The 10,833-nt window shown below is 35.2% G+C and overlaps 1 protein-coding gene across 9 annotated transcripts in view; it reads right to left on the bottom strand.

The window, feature by feature from the left end:
- Positions 1 to 1,356: 1,356 nt before the first annotated feature.
- ABCC9 (ATP binding cassette subfamily C member 9) overlaps positions 1,357 to 10,833 on the bottom strand; it is a 142,435-nt gene continuing 132,958 nt past the window's right edge. For 7 of the 9 annotated variants that reach the window (XM_057556561.1, XM_057556565.1, XM_057556562.1 and 4 more), the window contains 3 exons: positions 9,313 to 9,446; positions 7,221 to 7,283; positions 1,357 to 2,903 (listed from right to left, as the gene is read on the bottom strand). In XM_057556561.1, the coding sequence (XP_057412544.1) occupies positions 2,766 to 2,903; positions 7,221 to 7,283; positions 9,313 to 9,446 (335 nt within the window). In that variant the 3' untranslated portion in view covers positions 1,357 to 2,765. Of the gene's footprint in view, positions 2,904 to 6,338; positions 6,514 to 7,220; positions 7,284 to 9,312; positions 9,447 to 10,833 lie in introns of all 9 variants that reach the window. The other 2 variants (XM_057556563.1, XM_057556558.1) reach the window with 1 other exon arrangement.

Raw genomic sequence — 10,833 nt, 5'->3', positions numbered from 1 at the left:
ATTAGAGATGTAATAAAACTTACTGATATAGTTGTTCCACTTGATGGAAACTTCCCTAGAGCCTATATATAAAACTAATAAAGTACATGACTGTGGCAAATGTGAAACAAAATTGTCAAAGCATGATCAGGTACTGTCTTGTCAACTTGTGTTAATTTACATCTATTGATCCGTCGTGGTTGATCCCCAATGGTATTATAAGTGAAAGAATAATCATCCCTTTTAATTAAGCAAACAAAAAGAGTAATTTATTATATAATACCAAAGCAATATATTTTCACAGTAAACACAACACAGAAAGTGAAGAGTTATAGGCACATGGTGAAATTAATCAGTGGATCAATCAACTATACTTATTAGGGCCTGCTGTGGTCCAGGCACTTGTATTATATGCCAAGGGTACAAAGACAAACAAGACTTGGTCCCAGACCTCAAGTATCAGTTACTTAGAAGGGTCTTCTCTTATCTAGTCTAGAGCGAAGTTGACTTTTATATTGATCGTGTGGAGTAGCATAAAAGTAGAGGATGCACAATCCTTTAAGAGCAGTATTTTTTCTCTCTCAACAATATCAATAATCTATTTTCATATAAAGATTTATGTATTTACTGTTTTTAACAAATATTAAGGAATTAAAATTGGTAAAAGCGATTTGGTTAATTAAACGTGAAATTTGTGAATGTGAAATTTGATTAGGTAAAGGCTGGTCTTCTTCTATAGATATGTACTTATTTAGTAAAATATTATTTCAAGATGAGTCATTTCTATATTCAATAGATCATACATATAACACAATAAATGATTAAACAATTTAAAAAATCATCCTTGACTTTTCAGTCAATTTAGTTTTGTAAACAATTAAACACTCAAGTGACTAAAAGTTATGAGGAAACCAGTGACCACTTAGGTGTAAAAACAGTAAACATGACTTTCTGTTTAGTGTAATTAGATATGCTTCTGCTGATGTTGCTTGGATAGCAGTAGAATTTACAAATATTGTGAGGGATTACGTCAGTGGATAAATCCCAGTTTCTCTGTGAGATTGAGGTATAACTTGGTAACAAGCATCATGTAAATTCAGCCTTACAAAGTATTTGAATGCCAGAAATACTGTGAGGAGATTGGTGGAATGTTTAGAAAATATTTTCAAGATCAAATCAATAGTTACTGATTCTGTTCTGTTTAGCTTTTAGGAAACAATAAGAGGATTTTTCTCCCAATGAAGTTTTATATATACAACAAAAGGTGACAATTTGAGCTAAATAACATAGAACATTTTTGTCCATCCTCGTGAAAGTTATTTTAGGTAAACATCAGGCAAGCGTGAATACACAATACAATAAACTGAACACAAGAACTATAGGGAGGGAGCATATATTCTCTTTTTTCCTCAATCATAATTCTTCACAATCTTACAATGCCCATGGATCCTCACATGAAAATCAATGATATTTATACAAACAGGTACAGAATTGCAGTAGAAAGCTTTGGCTGCTAGCATGACAGTGAAGGTAACTTTTAATATTTTTTGAATCTATTAATTTACATTTAAGCAAGCATAACACTAATATGTCATAAATTTTAATGCGCTGTGAACATGCACATTAAAATTAGAATAACATTTTTGATACACTTTTTACATGTACATTAAAATTAGAGCAGGAGCAAATGTATACATGTGTGACACCATTGGGCATAAATGTCTAAAAGAAGTACACTCTTCCACCTAGAAATAGATACTTGCTTTACATATATATGTACACCTACAGATGTATATGTATGTATGTATGTATACATATATCCTGTGAAAATAAGGCCACTTGCCTATGCTCCCTAATTTTGAATAATGTGGAATTTTAGGGCTTGAGGAAATTTAGGGCTTGATGATTAACCACATCTAATGATTAAATAAACCATAAAAAGCTGTAGCTGACCTGCCGCTGAAAGGTTGAGCCTAATTACTCTTTGAACTTCAGTCTGGAAAGGGCACAATATGCCTGATATCTTAAGAACTCTCCTCTTACTAGACAGGGAAAAATGGAACCTTGGGTATAATGTGTCAAATTTTCAAACTCTTTTCATGATCTTTCTAGTGAAGGTTTTGGCTTTACAGCATTATTATAAATGTGATGACTTCTTGGTGACAGGAAACAATTTAGATGAAAAAAAGAGACTGCTAAAAGAAACATCAGTATTACTAATGTCAATGAATACAGAAAATATTCTCAGACCCCAGATAATGAATTTGAGTGTTTCACTTTCTAACTGACTAGAAAAGCTGTCTACCTTTTATTTTCTTCCAGTAACGTCTGGAGACAAAAAGGAAAATATATTCTTATAAATCAGAGTACAATAATACTGAACACTCATTGTAACTTCTACGCCTGAGAGATATTTACCAGACTTAAACATAGCAGTTGATTTACCACTTAAAGTAGCTTACATGTTTTAATACAACCTGTTATTCTTAAAGGTGATGTGGCTTAATCTTTAGAAAAAAGCATCAGCAATAAACATATTAAGCAGTAATAGCCTGGAAAGCAAAACAAAACAAAAAACCAGGAAGAATAAATGTCAACATAGAAAACACAATATTCACTGGTAAAGTGATATTGTTACTAACTACAAAATTCCACAACATAACAAGTAAGCTTCACAAAAGCATATAAAAGTTTAAGATGCCACTTTCCAAAGGCCAAGCTGATGATCCTTTAAGTAGGTTATGACAGCGTTATTTTAAATACACGTATGGTTTTAAGACATTCCTTCACATGTCTGCGCGAACAAAAGAAGCAAATACTCCATCTTCCTGGGCCAAGAGGCTTTCTGGAGTGTCATACTCTAAAATATTTCCTCGCTTCATCACAATAACTAGGTCTGCCGTCAGAATAGTGTGAACCCGATGCTGTGAGTGAAAAAAGAATAAATGTATTCGTTATAAATTTCAGGACACCAGCCAAAGCAATGGAAAATGCATATTTCACTGAATATTCAAGGACATTTCTTTATCTTGGGAAGCCAGGAGGTGCAAGAAGCACAGCCCCTCTTTTTCTTTCTTATTTAAAGTATGATTGATTTACATACTTTTAAACACCGGCCAGTATGGTCTTATATAGGCTGTATTAAATTGGGTGTAGCTAATATAGTAGTTTCATCATTTTCATGGAAATGCGAGTAGGCTAACAAATGTTTGTCAAGTAATTAAATGATAAGAAGAGTCATCGTGAACCAGTTGGGTTATAGTTTAATCTAGACTAAAATTATCTCTTGAGTAGAGTCAATAATTCCGTGGGCTAACACACAATTTGAAGAACTCTGGAAGGTGGTTCAATTCTAGGAAGACCATGTGGGGAAGTCCATTCTGGCATGCAGTGTTAAAATGAATTATCCAGGACTTTAGGTAGGCATGGTGTCTCTTTGCCTTTAGAGATCACTGCCACTCATTCATTCTCTCTTCCCACATGGTACCCTCTGGAGAGAAGCTTTGGTGTTAGTAATTCATCATTATAAAAGCTACCACCTACTGAGCATATATTATACATTAGGTACTCCACACACATACTTGTTAATCATCAGAACATTCCTCGAATGTGGGTGTTATCTCTCTCCACTTTATAGGGGAGACCGTTGGGGTTCATAGAGATAAAGCAAAAGCGTATCACACAGATAATAGGTAGCAGAACCAGCAACCACACCAGACTTATTAACTTCAAAGTGTGAGCTATTTCCACTCTGCCATCAGACCATTTTGTTGGGAGGATCTGGTACTTAGAGGATTGTTCACCTGTCATTCTTTGCATCATGGTTAAGAATGCAGGCTCTGAAGTTAGAATGGACTCATGTTTTGGTTGTGCAATCTCGAGCAACAAACAATTTTTGTATGCTTCACCTTTCACATCAGTGAAATGATGGTCGTCATAGTACCTGCCTTGGAGAACGGTGGTGAGGATCAAATGAGATAATCCATGTAAAAAAAAATTCAGGACTTTGTCTGATACATATGAGCAAATAATAAATGTCAGCTACTATATTTTTTTTATCGTTAGGATTTACAAGGGAAAAGTCTTTGCGGTGGACCTTTTCACTACTCTTGCTAAGATAAGTGCTGTCCGATAGAAATATAATGTGAGTCATAAATGTGAGGCACATGTAATTTTAAATCTCTTAGGAGCCACATTTTATAAGCACAAATACACAGGTGGAATTTATTTGAGTAATGTATTTTACCAATATACCCCAAATGTTATTTCAACATATAACCAATATAAAAATTATTAATGCGATCTTTTACTTTCTTTTTATTTATTTGACTGAACAGGTCAAAACATCAGCATGAAGATGGGACTGACGAACCTAGAAATATCATTTGTTTAGCTGATACACAGTCTTCCAAAGTGTCTTCTCCTAACAACCCAAAGTCCAACCTAAAGCCATCCCCAGAAGCAAAGGCTTATCACTTGCCCTGGGCCATGCAGATGGGGTAGTCTCAATGCTCATGCTTTCAGAAAAGCAAGCAATCCTGGCTGGCACTCACAACTAGAGGGGAAAAGCAACATGTATATGGAATGTGATAAAGATGACAGCTTAGAACATTCACCACTATTTTCAACATCCATAGACAAACCTACATCATTCACTAAATACAGGTAATGAATGGTATATATTTAGGAATTATCACACTTTGAAGGATAATGTTTATCTATCTTTGAGAGTGGACCAGAGCCACTTGCATCCCCATGCATTCAGAAAAAAAATAAACATAATGAGCTATTTAATAGCTGCTATGCATTTCCTTCAAAAAAATTAGCTCTTCAATAACCATATCATAGATACTAAAAAAACCTGGCTTCTAAATCCATAAACAGAATATTATAAACATTGCCTTGATATTCTAAAATAATGTTTACTTTTAAAAATATTGAAAAACTTGGCCTATAGAAATAAATATATCAAGTGTTTATTCTATTACTCCAAAGTATTTTTCACTTGACGAAGTGTGGTATCAATTGTCATAGCAATGATGAAATTTTCAAAATGCTCCAGAGAAATTAATTTCATCAAGAGTGAAGAATAGATCATCTTCCTTAAAAAAATGCCATGCACTATTTTGGGGTATGAGCACTGCTTTTTAGAAGCCTGAGGAAGTTATCTTTAAAGTTATTCCACAATTTTCAGTGGCAGTTACCAAAAGTAACAGAACAACTTTTATCAGGGCAGGAAAAATAGTTACTCTTAATAGAGCTGAGGATTGTTGTACAAGGGGTCTACCACAAATTGGTGGAGCTCTCCTTCCTATAAGCCTGGGAAAAGGAGTTGATCCCACAGTAATCTGTTCTCCTCCACAGCTTTCTGTGTGTCCAAGGGAAAGAACTCTAGGTATCCTGGTGGCCACCTCCACACTGGTGGTCTTGAAATGAAGAATGGGTGAAAGATATACAAGTACACAGAAAAGTATCAGTGAATGTAGGAGAACAGAAATCGGGTAAGAGAACATAATTTTTTGATGAAAAAATACAAATTATGCTCAAGTATCTTTCAGGTATTGACTAAATGGGACCACCCAACAATACCATGCTTCATGCAGAGTAAAGAAAACTAGTTCTTTGAGTAAACAAAGGTCTGTTTTTCCCCTTTTAACCTGCCTTTTTCAGGGGAGCAGGATCCTCCCCATCTCTTCAGTGAGAAAATTCTGGAAAATATTATAGGAACATTTTTCAAGTTAGCCAATTCTCTCACTCCTTAAGTCATTCACACTTTAGTGTGAATGAGTTAATCAAGTGACTCCAGGGCAGAAAGAATCACAGAGTTCGCTGGGAAAGTGAGAGAAAGTGGATTTCTTTTTACTTAGGCCCAGTTTACAGAAGGTGGGCCCGGATGGGGAATCATTTCCAGCCACCTTGAAAAAGCTGCACTTCAAAGGGTACCCTTTCTCCCATGCATCATTCACAAAACTGGAAGCGCAAGCAAGCACTCCATACATAACACCTATGACTCAACTGTTAAACTTAAGTAATTATTAAGTTAAACAATGCATTCTTCAGGACAGGTAAGGAACATCACGTGTACGGTACTTTAAGGACGCTTACAGAACATCCTCAAGGAAGAGAGAAATTGTTCCTTAAGATAGAGGTAAATCTGGGTCCAGGTTTTCCGACTCTCTCGTGCATGTATACATTTGAAAACATATTCAAGTGCCTCGTTTGTATTGAGCACGACGGAAGCACCCTGGTTGAACCGATTTGTATAATAATACCCTGGAGTTGGTTCCCTCAACACCTCCCTCCCCTCTAATCTCTGCCTTTGCTCGGCCTTACTGGGGGGAGGTCGTTAAGATAACTACCAGAGAATGGGCTACTTGGCAGAGTAGCTCAGGATGTCTACTTGTTGGTCATCACCAAAGTGGAAAAGAGGCCATTCTTGAGAGCGAGCAAGTTTGGAACAGTATCGCACTCCACTAATATACCCTCAGATAAGGCTAAAACAATGCCTGCATCCAAGATTGAAGAGACACGGTGCTGGAGAGAAAAGAAAAATGGAAAGAAGAGAAAAGAATCAGCAAGAGGGAAAATGTCTAAGCAATTCATTTAAAAAGTAGTTCTGTTAAATTTAAGCCTGAATGTCAGTAAGAATCCATCCATCTGCAAAGAGGAAGAGACAAAACCATGGCCTCTTTGAAGTAAGCTATAATGGGCATTACAAAGATTTAAGCAGTTTTTCAATTTGATTGTCTGCTCTTGTGGACAAAGGCCCTGGCAAGGCAGAACAGCTGTCTCATTGTCTTTTTGCAAACAGCTAAGTAAATAGGAACATAGAAATTAAGTGCAAATAGTAGCAGACTAGGGAGTCAAACCAATGAATTTTGCTTCTGAAACTGATCATCAGACAATTCGATTATTAAAAAAAAGAATAATCCCATATGAACTGCCATCTGTATCTGGTGAAAAAGTACAGGCCGTGACCTGCTGGAATCCCGAGACTGAGAATGTTCTTTCATTGTAACCTAGCAGAGGAAGGTAGAGCAGACAGCTTGGAAAAAAACAGTGTAAAGGCTTTCAAAGCATAGCTGGTTTTTGTTTTTTGTTTTTCTTTTTTTTGTACGGATACAGAAATATTAGCAGAGAAATACATGATTCAACATATTTTAATTGCTCAAAAATAAAGAATATTGAATCTTGGAAGAAAAACCAAAGAGCAGTAAATCAACTCTGTCGCCCATACTTACAGCTATTGTAACAACGGTGCGGTCTGCAAAAGCTGTCATTACCACTTTCTGCAAGATGTTTTCCTGCCAAAAAATAAATAGAGTCTGAATTTTCTCTGGACTACTTTCTCTTGCCATAATATTGATATTGTGTCCCCAAGAACAATGCTTCAACATGCCCAATCTCTTCTGAGAACTCTCACTGCTAAGTCTTCTGCAGAAGGCCTAACAGGGAGCAGTGCCCAGCAGCAAGCGCCAGCTGGCTTCTGCAGTGTCTTCAAAATGCAAATAAAACTCAGTTTATCAACTAGGAATGACTGATAGATTTATTGCCAGGAAACTGAATGAGGAAAATGAAACCAAATGGGTGTGGAAATGCTCACTTGAGTTATGCCATTAAAAAGGATGTATTCAAAACTAATAAAACCCTAAAATAGTGTTAAGTTTTGTGTCAGAAAAGGAAAAAATAAAGTACATGCTAAAAATTTGGATTTTGACCCATAAAAGTACATTCCAGGCAGGAACTATTTTTATTCCCACCACAAACCATTGTTATCATTATATTTTAAAAGATGTCCTGGGTAAAGATTCTACCTCTCTCCTAGAAAAAAAGCTCGATTACCTAAGTCTTAAAGTGAAGGAGCTATTTCTTCCAATCACATGGTTTATTGCCAATTAATTCATTCTTATTCTCCCTCTTTCTCTCTCTCTCATCTTTACTGAGGCAGTACTATCCTTACAATAAGCCACAATATTGTCAGAACTTAGTAATTAAAACTAATTTTGATGTGGTTATGTTTACTTAGTGAAATGGCTTCATTAGAAACTACTTCATTGCTTTAAATTATCTTAACTCCGAGAAGGATATATAAACTTTGAATAGGTACTTTAACTGATTAGTCTTACTTAATACAAATAAATGATGTCAAATTAGCATCTCCATATATATGGCTCTTAATAATCTTGAAACTGTTTCACCTTTTTGGGTAGTTTTATTCAATCTAAAGTGTACAGTAAGAAAAGAAATAAGATTTTTATTTTTGTCCTTTCTGATACCAAACTTTTAATATCAAGTTAACTTTTATAAGAATAACATTAATTGATAGCAGTTCAATGTGATATTTTCCCCACTCAATCACAGACTTCCAGACAGATCCTTCTTGGACATGTTTGACACTATTTTTAAATTTAATTTTTATTTTATATTGGAGTATAGTTGACTTATAATGTTGTGTTAGTTTCAGGTGTACAGCTAAGTGATTCAGTTATACATATACATATATCCATTCTTTTTCAGATTCTTTTCCCATATAGGTTATTACAGAATATTGAATAGAGTTCCCTGTGCTATACAGTAGGTCCTTGTTGATTATCTATTTTATATACAGTAGTGTGTATATGTTAATCCCAAACTCCTAATTTATCCCTCCCCCTATTTGACACTTTTAAATGATTTCTTTCAAAAGGCAAAGTTTCTGCCTCGTTAACCATGAATACATTGAGAAGGCCATTATTAATTCTAGCCAACATTAATTATAATGACTCCATCTTCAAATTGCATTAGAAAATGATTGGTTTTGATTATCAATGGATTCTATTAAATAGAGATTTGCATACTTCATCTTAGAACTTCCATGACACAACACTTGAATACTTGAATACAGTACAGTACTCTCATCAACTGAGCCCTGGAATTTTACTGTTCTGAGGATTTATCAAAAAGTGATGGCACTGAAAAAAATAGATATATGTGTATGTATAACTGAATCACTTTAATGTACACCTGAAACTAACACATTGTAAATCAACTATACTTCAATAAAAAGAGGTAGAATGGAGAAAAATAAAGTAAAATAAAATAAAACTAGAAAAAAAAAGTGATGACAAATTTATATGATGTTTATTGACAATAGGAGGTCCTTTACAAGAAGAGTCAAGTCTCCTTTATTGAAATTCTATTGTGCTGTATCATTGGTTGATCAAGGAGGTGGTTGAGAAGATACTCAGAACAATAGTACTGAGGATTCAGAATCCAATCAGGAAAAATAAATTGTAATTTTCACATGCATTTCTTCAACTCATTAATTTAAAGAAGCTTAGATAATGCACTCACTGTGGCCATGTCGATGGAAGCTGTCGCTTCGTCCATGATGAGAATACTGCTCTTGCGGACAAAGGCCCTGGCAAGGCAGAACAGCTGTCTCTGTCCAACGCTAAAGTTCTCCCCACCTTCAGTGACAACTGCATCTAAATGAAAAAAAGAAGCAAGGACTTCATTAAAGAAATGATACTAACATTTTCCTTGGGCAAAGTAGTAGAAAACACATTATGTCTTACAAGAACATGCTGCATATCACTTTGTACTGGTGCAAGGATTTCATATTGGAAAAGCAAAGAGGAACTTTAATTGGGGAAAATGAAGATGATCCTGGGTCACCCTGTGTTTGAAAACAGGTGGTAAATTCCCTCCTTATAGTAGGATATAAAATACTGTTAAACATTTTAAAGACTGGAAGACCTTGGAGATTATTTAATTATTTAATATAATTATCCAAGGCCCAGAGAGATGATGTGGCTTGCCCAGGATCACCTAGTTAACTGGTAGTAGAGCTTGATAAGAAACAGAATATTCTCAACTCCAGTACCTGTTCTCCTTCCATTATATCATCCCCCTGGACTTTAAGCTCCTAGTGGGTAAGGACTGGGTTTGTTTTTGTTTATCAATGTATCCCCAGTACTTACCACTTGGCATCTGACATGGTAGCTGAATGAAACTTTATTGCATGGATAAATGAGTTATGTCCTCATTATAGTTTCTTTCTTTTTTTTTTTGGTTTCAACCACATTTTATAAAGTACTACTGTGAGTTTAGCTTAAGTTCTATTTCCAAAATAATCTATATTATTAGGATTCAAACACTTTTTAGTAGGGCTCTGAGAGGAAATTTCTATTGATTATTGCCTCACTGCATCAAATTCTTATAATTTCTCATGCTTGGAGGCTATGCATCTATTCTCCAAATTTTAATGTATATAATAAATAAAAAAGAAGCGGGGCATGATGAATGTTCTTCACTAGAGTTGGCATGAACCAGATCATTATCAAACCACTGATGTAATCTTTATTAAGACAATGAGCATAAACAATATTCAATTACATAGTGTAAATGCAATTCCCTGTTGCTTACACTGTACCATAACCCCCAAACACTATGCCCATGATTCAAAACAGGTACATGCAGGTCTCATGTTAGTGAAGAGAACTATAAAGATGTAATTGTCTGCCTTTCCAGTTATTAATGGGGGGAGGGCAGAGTCTCTAAATACCAAGGAAAAAAGGTCTGTAAGCATTATCGCAAGTAGACTTTTCAATTTCAAGTACATTAGCTGGGCTTTCCAGAGCAGACATCAAAAATTATTTTGGGAAATTTCACCCAGACCTCTGCAATTACTCCCACAGTGACACAGGCAAAGTCAGTAAAACTATCCTTAAAGACACGCTGCCCCAATTTCGTTTGTGGGATGCCTTTTCCTCGGGACTAAATTATAATCATAAAAGGTATTGTTTTTGAGTCCCCTTTCCCAAATAAACTAACAAATAAACATCATTTTATTTTGTGGGTTAATTAAAAACA

Source organism: Balaenoptera acutorostrata, chromosome 11, assembly GCF_949987535.1.
Source record: "Balaenoptera acutorostrata chromosome 11, mBalAcu1.1, whole genome shotgun sequence".
NCBI lineage: Eukaryota > Metazoa > Chordata > Mammalia > Artiodactyla > Balaenopteridae > Balaenoptera > Balaenoptera acutorostrata.
The sequence above is the reverse complement of the archived record's forward strand: the minus strand, read 5'-3'. Positions and strand labels throughout refer to the sequence as shown.